The sequence below is a fragment of the Apostichopus japonicus genome, chromosome 16 (genome assembly GCF_037975245.1).
Source record: "Apostichopus japonicus isolate 1M-3 chromosome 16, ASM3797524v1, whole genome shotgun sequence".
Classification (NCBI taxonomy): Eukaryota; Metazoa; Echinodermata; class Holothuroidea; order Aspidochirotida; family Stichopodidae; genus Apostichopus; species Apostichopus japonicus.
Genome location: NC_092576.1, coordinates 19015478 through 19035720, shown reverse-complemented (window position 1 = coordinate 19035720; position 20243 = coordinate 19015478). Strand labels below are relative to the sequence as shown.

Sequence of the window (20243 nt, the reverse complement as noted above, 5' to 3'; positions counted from 1 at the left end):
ATTGCGACTTTATTTTTTACAAGCAAGGTAGTCACGGGCCTTCCTACTGGTTTAGCAGTATGTCTCAATGCTTCTCTTAAAGTAACCTGTGCTGGAGCGTCCTCCTGGAGTCTTGCTACATGACCGAAAAATCTCAATCTTCTATGTGCGACTATATATGACCAAGGTGTTTGGTTGGTTTCATTGCAGAGCTCATCTTTTGATAACTAATTGTTATTGGTCCATCGAATGTTGAGAATATTACGAAGTAGTCTCCTTTGAAAAGTGACTAGCAACTACAAATTCTCTGTGCGCTTGGCGCGCACAAAATATACTTCTACTATGATATTTGTACGCATTTCGCATGCATGGTAGCTCGCTAGAACAGATGTTTGCGCGCTTCAGGAACGTTTTTATCTTTAGTTCCATGCATTCTTGATAAACATAGTGCAGGCTACACCAGCAATCTCGGCACTTCAACAAGACCTATGCGTGTCATAATGTACCACTCTAAAAGTACGCCATTCTGCTAGAAGAATAACTATTTTAACAAGTTTTTCGAACTTGTCACTCTGGGAAGAGTGCTCTCTTAATGCAATAGATACATTTATCATTCAGAATTAGCCTACAATTATATCACTATATTACTTTCATTTATTTGATTCATTAAATACGTATTTTTTTTTATATCATTAATTGCATGTGGGGCTTTAAAAGCTTTAAAAGTTTTATCAGATAACAAACACTACTTTGTAAATATATATCAAATGGGTGAGCCAGTAGGCTCGTCTTCCAATATAAGAGGGAAAAGAGAGCCTGCACATAAGCAGAAGGTCCAGGCAGGTTCGAGTCCCAGTGAAGCTGGTGGTCGATTGCTCGCCAGTTTGAAATCTCATTGATTTAATGAATTTCTATTTTGTGAAATATTATTTCATGCTTTATTTTATACTATGTATATTCTTTATAAAAAATCTAAATTGTGTAAAATTTCTCCGTTTTCAGTATCGTGGGAACAAATATTGCTCTCGTATACGCGCAGTGCGGTACGGTTTACATCAGCATCAGAATCCGTCCGTGCACTTATGAATATTAGGCAGCTTTAGATTTCACGACGCGGAGCTCTCTACAACGAAATGACGACACGTATGTGTTATGCGCATGCGTCTACGTCGACTTCCCGTTGTCCCTGAAATTTTACACCGGGTGTCCAGGGTATTTCCCGTTGTCGTGAAAACGGCAACTTCGATAACATGTGACGTCACAATTTTGTTGTTATTGTCAAGATGGACGAACAATTTGGGCTAATCGAGCTTACAAATTCAGTAAGTTCTTGGTATTTCTATTCGAAATTTGACGTTTAAGTATAAAATGGCTCGGAATTTACGTACTGCCAGTGTGTATACTAATTATACTCCTCAATTCTGACTGTTGTTGGGTGGTTACACTACAGACTTTCACATCGATAAGTTGAAGTAGCGGCAGCCTAACATACAATTTAACATCTGGCCTAAACTAGGACCTAGGCATAGCTGGCTGAGTGTAGTGGGTCAGCCCTCACACTACCGTTTACAAGCAATCCTGTACTATGTCAGCTATAAAATCATCCCGCAAAATATGGGGCAAAGGCTATACCACCTCAAAAACCAACTTATTTTTGCCAATAATGCATATTTGGGTTGTTAAACACCATTATGGAATCAGCCTGGCTTAAAACACAACTTACGATTGATGCCTGTTCTTTCGTATTATATGATTAGCTACTCTTAAAATAGAAGAATTCTGCTGCAGAAAAGACTGTGCATAATTTAGAGTGTTAGATTGCTCGAAATTAGTGAAACATCACAATCTTTTATATACATTGCGTACAAATCCACTGTGACATACTTCAGAGGATATTTTGCTTTGAGTTACTATATATTTGATTGATTTTTTCCATCATATTTCAACAGCCTGCTGTCAACTCAGATAGTAATGAAGCTTCAGCGGGTTCAAGTTCCTCAATAAAGAAACCTAGTAGTAGCAGCAGGTATAAGTGGAGTGTTAGCTCAGTGGTTAACGCCGGTGCCTTTCAATCATAAGGTCCCCGGTTCGAGTCACTCCAAGATTAGTGTATGTCGTCCAGTTACAGAGTTGTTGACAATTAACAATTCATAATCATGGACTTTAAATATGAATGTAAGACACTGACTTCGGTCAGCTTGCGGCTTTGATAAGCCATTGAGGCATTTTCGTGAGTTCCTGCTTGCAGGTGGATCTAATATACATACATAATTACCAATTATGATAGATTTCCAATTAAAACAAGTATTTGTGTTTACGCTCCAGGGTTGTAATGGTTATGAAAAACAAGTGTGTGGATTTTTATTAATTGTTGAAAGGCTGTACTGGCCACTCAACCGCACATGACTGGTCCCAAAATTCAATTTTATAGCACCTAATCAATGTTGACATGCGATATCAACGATAAAGTAAACAGAATCAGGTAAATGTAACTGCTACATGCAGTACTGTTTTGTATGGATTGTCTAATAGTCTTGTATGGATTTTTTTATGCTTTATTGTAAACAAGCAGACTGTGTTTATTTCTTACATTTTTCCAATGTTTTCTACCATTGGAAATACAACCCCATTTACCATCATAAATATGACATATTCCTGTTTGAGAAACAAAATCAGAGTACCATATTTTAAAAATAAATCAGTTTAGAGCTCAAATGTTGTGTGTGTGCTATGCACTGATAGAGGTATGCTAGAAATGATTTCCAGCAAAATCTACAGTAAGATGGTTCATCTATGATTGTCAGAAAATTGGACCAGCTTTGAGGATTTTTTAATGAAAAACAAGGAAAGTACCATTCTAATTTTTGACAAAGATAAAGAATACTTATAGGTTTGATGCATATCAGACATTTTGTTTTCGAGAAATCAAGTTAAAATTGATCTCTATTGGGCTGTAATATAATATTAAATAAATCTCAAAATACACTTCTAAATCTATTTCAGGACTTTCATGAAATGGACAGAGGCAAAAGATGTAATTCTTTGCAAGGAAGTTGCCTTGCAAAACCCATTTCAGTTCCGAAGGGGCAGTCTGGAAAGAGGCAAGGTGTGGTCTGGAGTGGCCACCGAATTGAGAAAACAGTCCTTTAAGGTGGACCAAAGGGCTGTCAGAGACAGGTATGTTAAGGAGGCTAGAAGCTGAATTCATGCTCTACAATACCGTAGAGGAAAAAGAAAAATCCTCCCAGCATACTAAATAATTACATTTTCCCAAAAAATTGGGATTTCAATTGGTGGTGCTGGTGGTTCCTATGTAATTTATGTTTCACTTTTTACCTTCCATTGCATTCTTTCCTATATACTGTACTGTCATGTAGCTCACAGCCCTCATATAGCCCTCATAAGTTTGTGTTTGTACCAAGACGAACATAGTTGCCTTCCATTTTCACAATTTCTTAACTTAAGACTATAATTTGGTTTAACCCCAGTAATTTCAGTGGTTCCGTTTCATGTACAGACATGTGCGAGACGAGACGTAGGTGATGTTTAGCACGTATCGCAAGGGTAGACCCGTCTGGATTCTTTGATTGCATCATTGGTTTTTTTTCCATAGGTCATGAATATTCATTGTTAAAAGTGTACAAGATATATAGGGGGCGTGGCCAGAAAGAGATTGTTATCTTTTGAGCCAATCAGAGGGTTTGTTTACCTTTTGACCAGGGACTTTTTTTATGGGATGGGTTCCTCTGGGCGATTCACTTATTCTTTCGATTCAATACATTCCTAATTTGGTTTTTCATTCTAATCATAGGTACAACAGCCTCAAGAATAAGGTGCAGAAGAACAACTCTCAAGATAAGAGGGCTTCAGGCATTAGCCTTGAGGAAACGGAAAGCCAAAGGGAGTTGAGGGTGCTTCTGGAAGACTTGGCCAACCAAGAAGATGATGCAGAGCTTCTCCCCAAGACCACCAATGCTAGTGAAGAGGAGCAGAGGCGCCTCGATGGACAAGAGGTCCAGAAGAGGGCCTGTGAATCGTTTGTGGAGACAAGGAAGAGGTGAGAGACTCATAAAAAGATAATTGATTACCTCAAATGGGGTTGGTTGGTTGGTATACCGGTATTCAGAAAAAAAAGTTTTCAATATTTGACCTCAGCTGAATTTGCAAAGTATTACAGGGGTTGAACCCTGCATCTTTTGTTTACAAGCAGTGTCACATACATACATACAGATAAACACATGTGCACACACACAAGCATGATTGCATGGATTCATTCTGTCTCAAAAATTGGTTGCCAGGTCTGTCATATTGAAGACATTCACGATGTACCTTTATCTTGTTTTGTCATAGGCATTTTGCAGATAAAGAAAATACGCCAAGAAAAAGAAACAGTGGGAGTGATGCTCTTCAGTTTTTGCATCAAAAGATGGAGTTGGAAAGAGAGATGAGGAAGGAAGAGCTCGCCATGAGAAGAGCAGAGGTGAAGAGGGACGAAGCTGAAAGAGATCGACGATTTGAACTCTTTCAACAACAGCAACAGCAGACACAACAACAATTTATGCAGCAACAACAACAAATGGAGCAACACCTCGCACAACAACAGCAGCAGATGCAAAACATGCTAATGATGTTCATGCAATCGATGAAGGGTAATAATAAACAATAAGTTCCCACCTCCTACCAATGTCCCCAAAACAAGTTTGTACAAAATTGCTCGTAAATGGTTTAACTCAGATGACCTCTCCCAAAACAATAGGGATCATATATTCATTATACCAAGTATGAACTTTGTATGGTTGACTTATTGTGTTTTCAACAGAAAATACCTAAATTTCACAAAATGTCAATTTTTGACGCAAATTGAGCTTATGTCATATATCTGTAATTAAAGCAATATAAACATGCATGTAAATTAAAAATAAAATGAAAGACAATCAAGAAATATACAAAATGCAGCATTTTCCCATTTTTCTGAGATTTATTAATGTTTGATTATTCAAAAATACATTTTAAAGTGATTATCTGTGTTTCAGTGCTATGATACGCTTCTCTCAATCAAAATGGATATCCTACTATATGTTTGACTGTTATTTGTGAATGGGGTAGGGAAATGTTTTCGAACAAAACGGTCATGTGATCCAATGTCACCAAAGATCAATTAGTGGTAAAAAACTAGTATTTTGAATCATTATATTCACCAAAGGTTGGAAACTGGTGATATTTTGAGACAAGTTGTGAATTGGGTAGGGAAATGTTTTCAAACAAAACATGACATGGTCATTTGATCCAAGCCCAAATGCATCATTTAAATTTAAATTCCTCTAAGCAAGAACCAATATTCCTCTAAGTTGGGCTCTAGTTTTAAGAGGGTACCAGAGGACATAAAGACAGTCCAATATGGAGTCACCAAAGACCATACCAACTGTCCAATGTAATCTCAAGATTATTTCAGAATCACTTGGTTTATGGCCCTTATCTTATGAATTTCTTTATAATTTGTTATTATATTAAACATATAAATATATATATATATATATATATATTGTACATTATATTTAACTGGAAAAATTATATTTGAGTGAAACTACATTGAATATACTTTGTATTTTTACAAACAAATAAGACTGAGTAACCCTGCATTTCAAATGTAACAGACATATTAGACCATAATTAACAATTATATTTTGCTGGTCTAAGCAGACCCCAAATTACCTTTGAAAATATTGCTCTAATGTGGGTGGCTCCAATTCAAAAAATTGTGATGTTGAGTTACCATATAAGCAAGTATGTGCATTGGTAAGTATGCCTGAAACTATGTACATTTTACCACAGGCTGAAAGTCCCATTTTTTGATTCTTTTTGAAATCTGTTGATTTGAAGAAATTAATCATGTCCCAAATACCCACTCGACTGAAACTCTCACACTACTCATTGAATGGTTGTACAGCTTTTGGTCATTTGTTAGGTTACCTTTGAAGGGGCCTTGTAAGTGGGCCCTCAATGGATATGCAGGGTCACCATAAATACATAAAGTATTCCCCAGTGTATCATATGACCTATGTTCCAATTCAGTCAAGAGGCCAGACTCTCGCAAGAGGAAACAATCATGTCGCCTTCCCTCTATAGGCCCAAAAAGATTGGCAACTAGACCATTGGCAGCTGTAACAGATTGGTACTTCAATGCATGTACCCTCTTGTGACCATTGTAACATAACCTCTGGTACTCTTTCGGTCTGCAAATTGGACGGACTGTACCATCTACAAACCCCCAACAGTTCTTCAGTGCGGCTCCTTTGGCATGAATGGCTGATGCATAACTCATAAGATGTTCTGAGGAGAGCCAGAACTTGTTCAAAGTTTCCACAAGATATGAATGTTCGCTGTACACAAAGTTAATCATGTGTGTGGAAATTGTGCAGAGCTGTGGTACATCTCTGGCAAAATTCTTCACCATATCCCCATACCTGCCAGAGAAGAGATAAAATACTAAAGAAATTGCGGGTCACTACAAATGAGAAAGGTGGAATCTTAGGACACCAATACAGCAAAGAAAAAAACACACATGTCCCTTGTGATTCCTTACAATTTTTTTTCACAACTCACAATTTCTTCATATGACAGACCTGGCAACTAATTTATAGCTCACACCAGCATTCTAGTATGAGCTTTTGTAGTGATGTGTCATCTGTCACTATCCATATCAAAAGTGGAAACAAGCAAATCCTACAATCCCATCAACAACTGCAGAAAAGTTTTTGGAATAAAAAAGGTCAAGTAGGCTAAAAAAAATTGTGGGTCCTAAACATTTTTTGTGGCCCATAAAAAATTGGTGCCCTAAAAATGTTTGGGCCCTAATATATTTTTGTCCTTAATTTTTGGGGTGCCCTAAAAGGTATGAGCTTCTGCACCATTGGTGCTCTAGTTTTTTAATGCCTAATGGTGGTCCTACATTTAAATTTATATATTAAAGGAAAACCATGCATACATCAATGGGTAAAGTACAACAGTGATGACGAAACTTCAGCATAGGCCTACACATAAGTTGAATGTTTGTATAGTGTTGACGGTTTAAGATGCCGTCCCATGGCATCCTATTCCTGTCTCATATGCTTGGCAAGAAACGAGACGGCAGCAAGTTCTATTTTAAAGTCTTTGGTAAGGCATAAGTTGAAAATATTTACCTACATGGATATGCAAATCGTGATAGCAAAATGCATATGGCCTCCAATCCTTGGACACGGTATCCATTTGTACATTTGATTCTCTCCGGGATTTGAAGTGCATCTTTCAATCTATAGAGATCATCTTTCTTGAACCTAAAAAGCGAAGATGAATAAAGTTAAGCAATATTTCAATATCAACCCTTTTTTTCCTGACTTAAGGGGTGTATTATTTAAAAACATGACAGGCTTTGCACTTAATTAGAATCATGGAAATAAAATGATTTAATGTTTTTCGCAGAAGTGGTTACCACATCAGATAAAAGTTCGAATTGAGATTTTTATTACAAGAAAAACCCCTGAAGGTTGCACAGGTGGGACCTTTCAGAATCTCAACTTTGATATTACAATTTACGCTTTCTGTTCCAGTAACCAATAGGAAAACATTGCACGCATCCATACCCACAGTGTAAAGCACACTGCGTCATTACAAAATGGTTCCTAACCCTGCAGTGCGCAGTAATTCCGGCGGCACAAGGCGTAAAACAACTGTCGTATTGCTGGCCTGGTGTAGGACTGACTGCTGAGAAGCCCCAGCAACTGCAGTCACAGTCAGTGAATCTGATGTCACGTTCGGAGTATAATGTATGCCCATTAGCCTATATTTTTATTTGTAGGCCTAGGGTACATCTATGTGTCGATTAGGAGGTAATCCAGCCTGTCTTTAAACAAGACTGGGTTTATTAATATTACGGTATGTTTTATAAACCTCCATAACAGTATATATGGAGTTAGTCTTTGCCTATGTGCAACTTAATCATCGGAAATTAGGTCTATTCCTAAGTCTATATAATACTAAACGTTAATGCATAGCCTAAGTTGCGTCACTAACCTGAAGTATGCGTTGCATTCATCATCGTTATAATCTTCCAAATCGAAGGGGTCGTAATCATAATATTGGAATTCAGGGTTTGACGGTTTGTTGTTATCGTATAGCAACATGAATTCGTCGTCGTCTAATAAATCTGTTAAATACCCAAGAGTAATTGCTTCACGAACTCTATGAAGGTTTGCCATCGTTTCAAATCTTGCACTACGGTCGTCTGCTGTAAAGTATAAGTGTATGTCGTCTGCTGTAAACTTTTGTGCATACACCATAGCAACGGTTGCTATTCGTCTCTGTGATATGATTGGTCACATGATTCTTCTTGGTTACATGATTCTTATTGGTCACATGACTGCCAATTCCCCCGTCGTACAGATCTAAAGCACAAAATCAACAGGACGGGGAGTCAGTACGAAGACGTACACTGTCGGTTAACTTCCCCGTTGCACTACTCCGCGTCGTGCAATCTAAAGCTCCTTATTAATGAGATTGGCACCAACAACGATAAGGACCATCTAATTACTATGGGTAACCTACCCAACAAGTATGAGACCGATCAGATCTTGCATCGTTTAGTTAACGTGATTACAAGAGGCGTCACAGACAGACAGACACACACACACACGCATGCGTGGCTGCATACATTCCTTTTGCCTCTAGCAAGGAATAAAAAAAAAGACAAAGAAAAGTCTATCCGGACACATATGCAGCTATAGTGCGCGCGAAGTGCGCAGGAAACGTTTAGGTTATTTAGCTAACATGCAGGTGGAAGGAATAATTAATTTCTACGGCATCAATGCAGCTAGTGCGCGCTAAGCGCGCCTAATCTATTTTTCTTCAAATTTACCAAATTTGACGCCCAAAATATTATCATTGTGTCAGTTTAGCTATAGTATACACAATGCACGCGGAACAAGAAAGTGTATTGGTCTCCTAAAATACAGTCGTTTTGCTATTTAAGCTTTTCAAGCTTGGGTAATTGTCCTGGGGGAAATTAACCGGGATGGGAATTGTCAGGGGGGTTTTCTGGGGTGGGAACTGTCCGGGGTGTCAATTGTCTGGGTGGGAATTTCCAGGGGGTATTTGTCCAGGGGGGAGTTGTCCGGTCAACAAATAATAAATAAACACTGTATACATTACACAATATAGATATACCTTTAATGGCTCTAGATTGCATCTTTGCAGGAATTGACTCCGAAGAGAAGGTAAGAGGCAGCAGACAACCATCGAACCTTTGTAGTAGAAATGAAGAACAACGAGCAAAATGTTACAAATTAACACTGTACTCATTACAACACATCTGTGTTAAACTTATTGAACCGTTCGTTGTATTAGGTATTAAATGTTCATGTAACATGCAAATAAGAATCGCTTTACACTATAGCTTGTTATGAATCGTCAAGGGAATACTATGGAATATGCTTAGGTGGTTCCTTACAAATACAAGATTGCATCACGCAGGGTCTTATCAGTGCAATCAGTGATCAGTATACATGTATACTTATCCTAGACCGAAGTAAGGTGAATGAGATAGAAAGTTTCTAAAGGAAATATTGGGTGATTACATCATACCTTACTAAAGTATAGATATTAAGCAAACAAAACTGTACAATAGTTTCCATCGGTTTCTAAGTAAGAGTTTGAACCAGCACCAAATAAACAACCCACACTGAAGCCTTGGAGTCGCTAAAAGCTTCCATTGGGGAGGGGTAATGTTATATTTCATACATACATTTATTTAAAGAGATGTAAAATCGAAAAATTGTGGTTACTTGTCATGCACATTTCGTTTAAAGGGTATCGTATTATAAATCGCCATAATGCACATTTACTTCTCTGTGTTCCTAACAGTAGTCCTGCCTTTCCTCTTAGTTATGTTTACCTGTCTATCATTTTCAACTTCCTTAGCAAATTAAACGTTGGCCAACAGAATGTCCAATCTAAGAGAATCAAGTGTGTTGTTTAGGAACAGCTAATTATACTGTCTGCTCTTATCAAGTTCAGAGGATCAAACCGATATTGTATTAGTATTGTATCCTAACGTTCAATATTTTTAATATTGATAGTCCTATACTTTATTGTGTTTAATTATTCAGTGATATACACTTCGTGGTTGTATGCATTGTATTGGAGTAGGAGTGTGGGTGGTAAAGATTTTAATCGTATTGATAACGCTACATTATAGTACGATGTAGTCGTGTTTAAAAGAAAACCAGCCTACGGTGGCCGCATCTTACCCATTTCCTGTGCTGCAAAGCTTTGTTCAGATATATCAATCACTCCATATTTATGGATCTGGCCATAGCAATAACCCCTTGTAATGGTCTATCAAGGCTACCGTACACTGCTACTTACCGCTTCTTTTATATAGCAGTGTATTAAAAATGATCAGAAACTTGTTTCAATATATTTTGACACTCTTCTGTTTTTGCATTGGTTTTTTACCATTCTGATGTTTAAGTCTTAATTTTTATGTTTTATTTTCACCTGTATGTTCGAATTTTTTTCATGTTTCGTATTTAAATATTTACTGTCTAAGATATACAGGAAAGTTGGAATCAATTTATTTATATGTACAGCGTGTACAGTGCGATACATTGCATGGGTTTGCTTATTTGTAGATCAACATTGGAATGGATAATGTTGTTAAACATTGTTGAATCCATCACTTAACTGAAGTTCCGGGTTTCCTTTGGTATTACATAATAACTGTGACAGCTAAACAATCGTGACATCAGATAATGATACAATAGCAAGGTTAAAGTTAAGTGTTAGCGCAGAGCACGTCATACCACGTTTCCTTCCTTTTCAGTAATTAACCTAATCGTTCTCGGCCTTTATGTTCACAACTCCGCTATTCAGTGAATAGTCACCACCTGTCTTACTGCTCTTCTCGATGGCGATTCGGGTGACATGCTGCAGTTTTATCTTCCAAATCCGTACATGTTGCATATTATTTAAGAAAGAAGCCAATCAATGGAAACCGAAGATTTACAACAGCGTTTTATTCTACATTCCTATCCTCAGCGAGTAACCGACAATGCCAGATGGCATTCGTCTCTTGGAATGGTTATGTCTCTCTACTGTCACTACCCAGTGGAAGGAAAGAAGTAGACAGACGGTGTAGGGAGAGGGGGTATTATGGAGGTGTACCTTCTATTTCTTGCCTGTTGTTGAGTTTCAATGTCCAAACAGCAGTATTCATTACACAACATAGATAACGCACCGGTTAACAAGTTTTCTTTTCATTAGTCATAACATATCGCATAACAGTATTCAACGTGGAATATCCTTGTGTTTTCTGTGTCATATTCTTAGTAATTTAATTCTGACAAAGGTCTAAGATAAATATTTTAATTTCATATGGAGAAATAATATCGTTATTCTTTCTGGACTAAACCGTTCATTCAAAACTTATTCCAAAATCCTTAATCAGATATAATGCTGTTATTAACCTCCATTAGATGCACCGTGAGCATTGTACCTTTTCGATGATGATGATGAAAGTTTAACTAATTGGCATGAGAAATCTCTTCATATGAAAAAGATGAGAATTGTAAATTAAATTGTAAAATAATCCACTAAAACTGAGGGTTATTTCACACATATTGTCGAAACTACGGCGTGTTCACCAAAACTTACCTGGAATTTAAAACTACAAGGAACATTATAGAAAAAAAAGGACCAATTAATCCGAAGTTTCGGTAAAAGGTTATCTTTTTGAACACAGTTAAAGTTTGAAAATGATAAGTTGAAATTTAAAAAAAAAATGTAAATAGCCTATGAGTCAACATTTTGAGCTAAGAAAAAAAAAGGAAATATCCAGTGAATATCGAAGCCGTCCAGGTTTTCCATCCCGTCGCTTTTAATAGTGCTGTTCTACGTCACTGACAATATCTCACACAAGATGGGAAATCGAAACCGGATTGTAACCGGGAGAACCATCCGCGTAGGAACCATATACCGCAACCTTAAAATGTGCACCCAAAACACACTTATAACACAGCAACTACTGTAAATGTATAAGTCTTGTACAATAGTAAAAACTGGATCGTGCTGATAAATCGGTAGCATGTGCTATTAAGTTTAAAGTAAGAAAAAAGGATATGTGTAATTCATGTGCAAATCAAGTTGTAGGGATTTGTTGGGATTAAACATACCCTTAGTTCTTACTGTAATCCTAACAGCACATGCTACTGATTTATCAGCACGATCCAGTTTTTTACTTTGGTGCAAAGCGTTCATATTTACAGTAGTTGCTGTAATCTTTGTGTTAAATCAGATGAAATATGACAAGCAAATCACATTGCATTCCTCTACGGTGACATTTTGTTCGGAATAAGCCCTAAACTATGTTTCAAGCGTTTGTCACGAATGGTCAATACCTAGACGTTATCTTACACAATGTCCAGTTGAATTCAGACCGTAGCTCAAATTCTTCGAATAAACGAAAATGGGTAGAAACCGGAAGAAGAGAATGTGAAATAACTAGACAACGTGTATATAATTAATGTAACCACACACATTACGTAGTATTACTCCTTGTTTTATATGTACCATTAGAAGGATACTAAACTCTCTACGAATGTTTTTTTTCCTGTATTTTGCTTTAGTTTCTTGTTATAGATACGTGTTGATATGGGACTCACTCTATCTCCTCCAACATATGTGACTGTTGTACAAACATCATTATGTCAAAACATTCTGTCTCTGTCATTTCTCTTCTTTCTATTACCACCTGTTTTACTGTAGCAGGACATGGCAGACGTAGCCCTGAATGGAGGATGATGTTACCAGCGTCAATCTTACTGAAGGCGTTTTTCAGATGCAGACGGGAGATGGGAATCTGAAGGAAGGGAAAACAATTAACATAATTATTGTAGTAACGATTACAGGATATTCAATTCAGTATATACACTGATCGATAAGCACCCCGAAAGGCTTAAATTTCTCTCTAAGCATTGACATATCATATAATAGTATTTCTTAATTACAACTTTAGAAAAGAGGGCAACATAATTTTAACTTAGACCAAACGTTTAAGAACTTTGTAATCGTTAGCAAAGTATACGACAAACAGTTCTTGAGGATAACACACACAGAATAGTATACGATATACGATTATCCAGGTTTACATACATAATGTTGGCATTGAATATTATAATTTACTCATACACATATACTTTTCATACTGTGACAGTAGTGAATGATGTTACTTAAGGGTGAGTGTGTTATAATCAATTAAAGTAATAAAACAAACAACGAAACAATCTTTGAAACCAAGTATGGCTGAAATTATATTACTATTGAGACTGAAATTAACACGTATATGAAATTATTGCACAATTTATAAGCAAACTTGTGGGATACAGTCTATAGTGTTGCTGTTGTTTTGCTGGTGATGACCGTAAACAAATTTAGAAAGAACATAGAAATTTTTCAGTGGACTGTTGTAGCATGAATCGATGGTTCTATTTTGTATTAGCAATAATACACGTATTACAGCTAAAGCCATTTAAAGGAATTACGCAACAAATATTCGTGATGCCGGTTTCATAATCGTTTAAATATATGGTGAATAACATTTCATTGATACAATTATTTATATAAACTTGTGTATGTACTGACAGATAATTTACGTTTCTTAACCAAGCTGAAATATCCACGTTTCGCATCAATCAATAAATCAATTACGTGTCGCTCGTCGAACCTATCTATAACATTAACACATTTAAACTGATTAATGAAACGAGAGTCCATAGATTGTTAATTCATCAATAACAAGTTCGAACCTACGAAACCATCCATTTGCTTTTATTTTAATCTCGTAACTTAATTGCAAATCAAAGAGAAGAAAAAGGACAACAGTTACAGTTTGACTTATTTAGTGCTCTGTTTGAAACTCATCAAAAATTAGTTTAGTAATGTATGGGGATGTTTTTATGTTAGTCACCACTCCACCCACCCCCAAGAAAAAGAGTTAATTCATAATTAGTTGAAATATTTGATCGTTACGACTTGCAAAATGTTCATTATATACTACATTAAGACGGACTAAATGGTGAGACAACGCTGTGTGAATTCGAGTTACATATAAATAACATAATGTGATTATAAGAAAGTGAATACGCACAATCAACCCACATAGTCATATCCAGATAAAAGAAATTGGTGTCAAACAAGAATAACAGTAATAACTTTAAGGACGTGGATCGACTTACGTTATGATATGATGCGGTCTGTACGGATATGATGCTTAAACATTGTTGTAAATAGTGATCATTTTCGTTGATAAAGACATCTTTTGAACAAAGTCGACGCAGAGATTCCTTATCTTTAACCTGAGACCGTAATGAATCAATATGTTTAAAAGTTATTTCAGCTTTGAAATAAAGGAGTAAGGGTGTAATAAGAAATAGAGAAATAATGTAGAAATGAAACGCTACATTTGTTCTAAAATACCATTGATAATACATAACGTGAACTTTTTGTTATAGTTATTATATTGTTAATACTTAGTTTAAATACTATCAGCTACCAACTCGCAAAGATAGAAGCTATGGTAGCCTAGGAGAAGAACCAAATAAATGCCAGAAAAAGAAAACTATTGTGCCAATATCCAACTATATATCAAGAAGACAAATAAATAATATGTATACATTATGACAACCAGTTTCTGAGTACACTTACCTCAAACTGGCCGGATTGAACATTCATTAGAAATTCAATTTCACGGTTCAATAGGCTCCAACAGACTACATGGAAATAATGTACATGGTCAATCAGTACTCGTAGACAACATTAATGTAATTATTCACGATCACCTAAGTGAATGTTTAATGGATGAGTCATTTCCGCATAATTCTCTCTTTTGAGTTAATCCGCTAACCACATCCATCAACCAATAGACATTGCCTTCAGAATTTTTAAGACGTAGACATGTTTACAACAGTAACTTTACTAACTACTAGAACTGATAGCAATCTTCAACATTTTTAAAATACGTTTTCGAATATGTGTACGCTTAAACGTAATTTATAAAAAAAAAACGTTGTCTTGATACATTTAACCCCCAAAAATATAATAGCTATCTAGGTATCACACATATCTACAAGACACATCATTCCAGAATGTCAAATCGCAGTTGTAAAGATTTGTGGCTGATAGGCAATGTAAGTCATAATCCACACTGTTATATGGAGATCCATCTCAGTATATTGTTACTAACTCGAGATATCCATATATATTCCATTGCCTAAAAGCCTATGTTGACTAAATGAGTCTTGATGCATTATATGAAGGAGGTGATCAAAGATGTGCTCTGGAATATGGTATTCGAAAGCTTACTAAGGATATCATGATCTTCTTGATAATTAGTCCTCAATTAAAATCTGATACATATGGTTAGCTTGAAATTAGAAATAAAGTCAATCACTACGTTATGTCAGATTTTCAAAGTACCACCGAATTAATTAACAAGAAAATGAACACATGCATTTACGATACGGGATGCTATAATGACTTGTTTTGATCATGAATTGTGTAACATTTTCAACATTTTGGAAAAAACTAACAATTCTAGCTACCAGACAAATATATTGATTTCAAAATAGCGCAAAGATTATGAAGTCAGTTTGTAATTAAACGTTTCGTCAAATTAAACTCATAGAAAACTCATAGGAAACTAGAGGAAGAAATCTCCTTCATATGCTCATTACAATGAAATCAAATTATTGGAGGCAGATGGATAAAGTTTACTTGTTTAATGTCCATCAATGATCCGGGAAAGGATATCTAAATATTAGGATTCACTTATAAACTGCCTTACAAACAAAGCTGATTTACCTTTAATGTCCCTTGAACTCATGCCTATATGAAGTGACTCCGATGGGAAGGAGAGAGGCAACGTGCAACCGGCGAACCTTTTGAGTAGAAATGAAGATATGAGTTAAGCTATCGAACAGATGAAAAATGAGTGTTTCAACCTTATCAAGACACCATTAACCTTCCAATTACTTGCGAATCCCCGGAGACTCCGTTTGGTAAGACCCAAGTTTCGCATTAGCCCATTGGTGTAGACTGCGTGGCTTGACTGTTATAAAGAGTGATAAATGTTATATAAGTGCATTGTAAATTGCGCAATGAAGCAAGGATTATACACGCGTTCATGTAGAATTATATACTTATCTCAACCTTATACTTCTGACAGGTGCCCTTACATGTTATTGTTTATGTTTGTCCTGTGTAACCCGATTACGCGCGTTACAAACGCAGAAACACCTTTATCTGCTTATACCGTAGGCCCCGTACACTTTGACCTAGGAACACTAAAGATAAACTCCCAACGAGGAAAATATATAGCTATAGGTTTTTCCAAGTTGTATTATTGAACTGTTGTTCGAGTGATAATATACTAGGCACCTGTGATAGGCAACTATAACTTATGAAAAAGCACATTGTGATTATCCTTCCCATATATGCAGGTGCGTTATTTTACCTTTAAATAAAATACCTATTTAAATACTAAACCAAACGATGCTACAGTATTTAACGGGAAGCTGATGATGTGAGTATGTCGGTTGATTCGTGTGGCGGAAGTTATCCACAATGTACGTTCAAACTCGCAGTATATGCCAGTGACGATGCTGCGCGTGGAGTATTATTTAAGAGACGGATTAAGTAATAACCACCCAGTTTGTTTATTTTTTAAAGAAATTCAAGAAGCATGGACAATAACTCTACGGTTGAAAAAGAAACGTAAGCATTACCATTGACTTGATAACGGCATTTTGATGTAGACTTAACTGTCGTCAAGTTTCTGATTATTGTGTACAAAGATTATAATAGACTAACATCCATTAATGTTGAGACGGAGTTCAGTTCGCAAAAGTATAGTTTAGAGATAAGCATATTCTAAATGTTATTGTTGATGACATCTAATGAGTTGCTAACGTTTCGTTAATGTCAGTTATTCTATACAACTATGTTGATGTACTAAGTTTAAACAGTATGATAAATGCAAAATGAGAAAAATTCCTGCGAAATGCCAGAAACATACATAATGTGTGCTTCGAAGTTACAAATCTTTAAACGAGAATACGCCAGAAACATCCAGAACAAAGCTGAACTGGTATAATTGCTTGGATATTCACGCAAGTAAGATATAGATCAATATCACCGCCAGAAAACCGTCTCATTGCTTTTCCTGTGTTCAGAAGCATACAATGCAGTTCTTATATATATATATATATATATATATATATATATATATATATATATATATATATATATATATATATCTTAATCTTCTCCGTAACGTCTGTTACATAAGGTCAAGATGCTCTCTTTCCACCCCTGTCGATCTTCTGCAGCTCTTCTCACATCGGACCAGCTTCTCCAGCCATTCTTGTCTCTCTCTTTAGTTACTGTCCTCCTCCAAGTCGTCTTGGGTCTGCCAACCTTCCTCCTCCTTCTGGTACCAATTCCATTGCTACTCTTGCATGGTTTCCTGTGTCCTTCTCATAATATGACCAATAGAATTCTATCTGCGTCTCCGTATCTCTACACTTATTCTGTTTATGTCTGTCTGCTGCATAATTCTGCCATTGCTAACTAGTTCTGTCCAAGGTGTTTTCAGTATATATATATATATATATATATATATATATATATATATATATATATATATATATATATATATATATATATATATATATATATATATATATATATATATATATATATATATATATATATATATATATATATATATATATATATATATATATATATATATATATATATATATATATATATATATATATATATATATATATATATATATATATATATATATATATATATATATATATATATATATATATATATATATATAAGGTTGTTTTGGCGTCTGTGTGTGTATATATTCAGCAACTAGTTGGACACGCTGATTGTTTTTGGCCAGTATCGGTTTGACAATAGTAACATTCATCGAAACTCATCTCGCAAGGATCTCAACTCTTCTCAAGGCGCTATTTTAAGTTTTTGTATAATGTTTATGTTGCTATTCCGTAACACTAGTAACATACATATACCACGTTTTGAGTTCTAAGACGTTGCGTATATCAATCAAACAAACATTCTAACGATAACCAGTCACGTTAAACAAAGGTATACTCACGACAGCTCCTTTAAGTGTTGAGAACGTAGCCCATAACGGAATATCTTCGTAACGTCTTCCTCGGTTAGTATCCTTGGATCCACATTTACTTGCTCTGTCTCGATGTGTATTTTCTCTACGGTCAATAATTGGTTCAATCTGCGTCCAGAGTGAAGTACAATAACATCTTCTTCAATCTCCTTGAAAGATTTGTCAAGGCACACACTGGTAATGGGAATCTGACGGAAACAAACAATACGTTTTAGATCGAATTACATCATGGTGATTTTAACTCTATGGTTAAAGTATGTTAGCAGTACCCTTGAACAAGAAGTTGTTTGGGTTTGCGGCTGCTTTCAATTTGATGCCACAGGGTAAGATGGCGTGTATAAATATTGTTTTCGTCGATTTCAAAGGGGAAAAAGAGGACAGCTTAAAAAACTTAAGAAATGCGGTAACTCTTATGACATATAAGCGAACTTTTAAGTTTATCACCCCAAAAAAATGTTCCCAATATAAAAATGATATGATTTATTTAAGTAATTTATATCAAAAAATAGTTATAAAAGCACATAATAGTTGATTTCTTTACTCATCATAACTCCGTTAATTGCACAAAATCCATTATTTAAATGACTTGGAATCGAATTTACGGATACGTTATAGAACCTATCGTCGTAAGTTTTAAAGCCCACATTGTGTCAATGAGATATAATTGATCATTGTTCTTCTAAATTGGATGAGAAATCGAGCTGAACTTGCTACAATCAATGATAAGCTGGCATTATTCATGTTTCATATGACATATTTTCTAGAATAAGTAAATCAAAATAATGCATATGAAATATGTCACCTGTACATACTCTTAGAGAAATACCCAATGCAAACAAAGGTTTTATTTTATTTTCCAGAGTGATCAGCGATTTTATTACAAAACTTGACAATGATTGTATTGATATATTTAGTTTGACGAGAGAAAAACAATTATTAGACATACGGTTCAAACAACATGTCATAGCAATGTGATCAGATTGCTTGCTATATAAGTATGTCCATGCAATAGTTTAATACATTTTTGCAGTGGCATGTTACTCACTTAGAAGGTTAACTGTTTGAACGTGAGATAAAGTATAGTATTGAGTAGTTAACTATTAGAGACACTTGACATATTGACTCCGATTAACTTATTTTTATCATCTTTTTATTCAAATCGATATATTTTTATAAACGGAATCATGAACGGAATCATGATATTAACGAAGTGATCTATTTAGATTAACATCGTTAATTAAATAAACAGTTCCTTTTTTATATATAGACGATGGATGGGAACTTAAGGAAGGGAAGATATTTTACCGGAAACAAGAAAATAATGTAACCAGGGTGTTTACTGGTTAGAATTGCTTGATTTTGTTCTTACCATACTCCGTCTCTCTTTTATGATTCTTTCTTATTTCTAACTTTCTCACTTGTCAACGCATATCTTTAAGGTTTCTTTCACCAACTCTTGTAGGTTGGTTAATATTGACTTTAAATAATTTGCCCGTCTATTATAGTCCACCTGTCACGCGGTTTCTCCCATAGGGTGTTGGCCTTAAATTTTCTTATAAAACAGGTACCAAGCTCGTAACAGTCTTACTTATTATCCGGGAGAGGGGGAAGAAGGTATTAATGCGGATTTTATAATTAATAAATGTTAGAAGACTCCTCCCCTTATTTTTTTTGTTGTTGTTAGGGTACGTTTTAAACCCTTTTTGGGCATGGTTGGTGGTTAAAGGTAACATATGACCGTACAGGGAGTGAACGAAGGGAAATTGTGGAATGGGTGACGGGGAAATCATGGCATAGGAGGAGATCATGTGTAAGCAAGAAAGTATAGACTGGGGAATATGCCTCCAGACTTGAGATAGAGAGAGTTGAGTGTCGGAGAGATAGAGGAATGCGACACAAAGTTCTGTAATATTATTAATACCATAAATTGTTTATTTCAATATATTTTCGAAGTTTTGAGGCTGGATATCGTATTGCTTTTTCTTATTTTAATGCCAATATGCTATAC

The 20243-nt window shown here is 35.6% G+C and overlaps 3 protein-coding genes and 1 pseudogene across 5 annotated transcripts in view; 2 read left to right on the top strand and 2 right to left on the bottom strand.

Moving 5' to 3' along the window:
• The window catches only part of LOC139982753 (uncharacterized), a 162779-nt gene that overhangs the window by 22566 nt on the left and 119970 nt on the right, over positions 1-20243 (top strand). The gene's annotated exons all lie outside the window — the stretch shown is intronic.
• LOC139982742 (uncharacterized) overlaps positions 1-20243 on the bottom strand; it is a 101970-nt gene that overhangs the window by 58959 nt on the left and 22768 nt on the right. For all 3 annotated transcript variants that reach the window (XM_071995818.1, XM_071995819.1, XM_071995817.1), the window contains exons 5-10: positions 18206-18423; positions 15871-15947; positions 14716-14780; positions 14247-14366; positions 12675-12871; positions 9181-9257 (exon numbers count right to left, since the gene is read on the bottom strand). In XM_071995818.1, coding sequence (XP_071851919.1) covers positions 9181-9257; positions 12675-12871; positions 14247-14366; positions 14716-14780; positions 15871-15947; positions 18206-18423 — 754 coding nt within the window. The remainder of the gene's footprint in view (positions 1-9180; positions 9258-12674; positions 12872-14246; positions 14367-14715; positions 14781-15870; positions 15948-18205; positions 18424-20243) is intronic.
• LOC139983480 (uncharacterized) lies at positions 1069-4672 on the top strand. Its single transcript, XM_071997046.1, has 4 exons — positions 1069-1301; positions 1929-3156; positions 3791-4036; positions 4330-4672. Exons 2-4 carry the CDS (start codon positions 2990-2992, stop codon positions 4643-4645), a joined length of 729 nt encoding a protein of 242 aa, XP_071853147.1. The 5' UTR covers positions 1069-1301; positions 1929-2989; the 3' UTR covers positions 4646-4672.
• On the bottom strand, positions 4955-8577 carry LOC139983485 (uncharacterized; annotated as a pseudogene).

Coding starts and splice junctions, on each gene's coding strand:
- LOC139983480 (XM_071997046.1), top strand. CDS start 2,990: ATGAAATGGACAGAGGCAAAAGATGTAATTCTTTGCAAGGAAGTTGCC. Junction 3,157..3,790: donor CAAAGGGCTGTCAGAGACAG/GTATGTTAAGGA, acceptor TTCTAATCATAG/GTACAACAGCCTCAAGAATA. Junction 4,037..4,329: donor TTTGTGGAGACAAGGAAGAG/GTGAGAGACTCA, acceptor GTTTTGTCATAG/GCATTTTGCAGATAAAGAAA.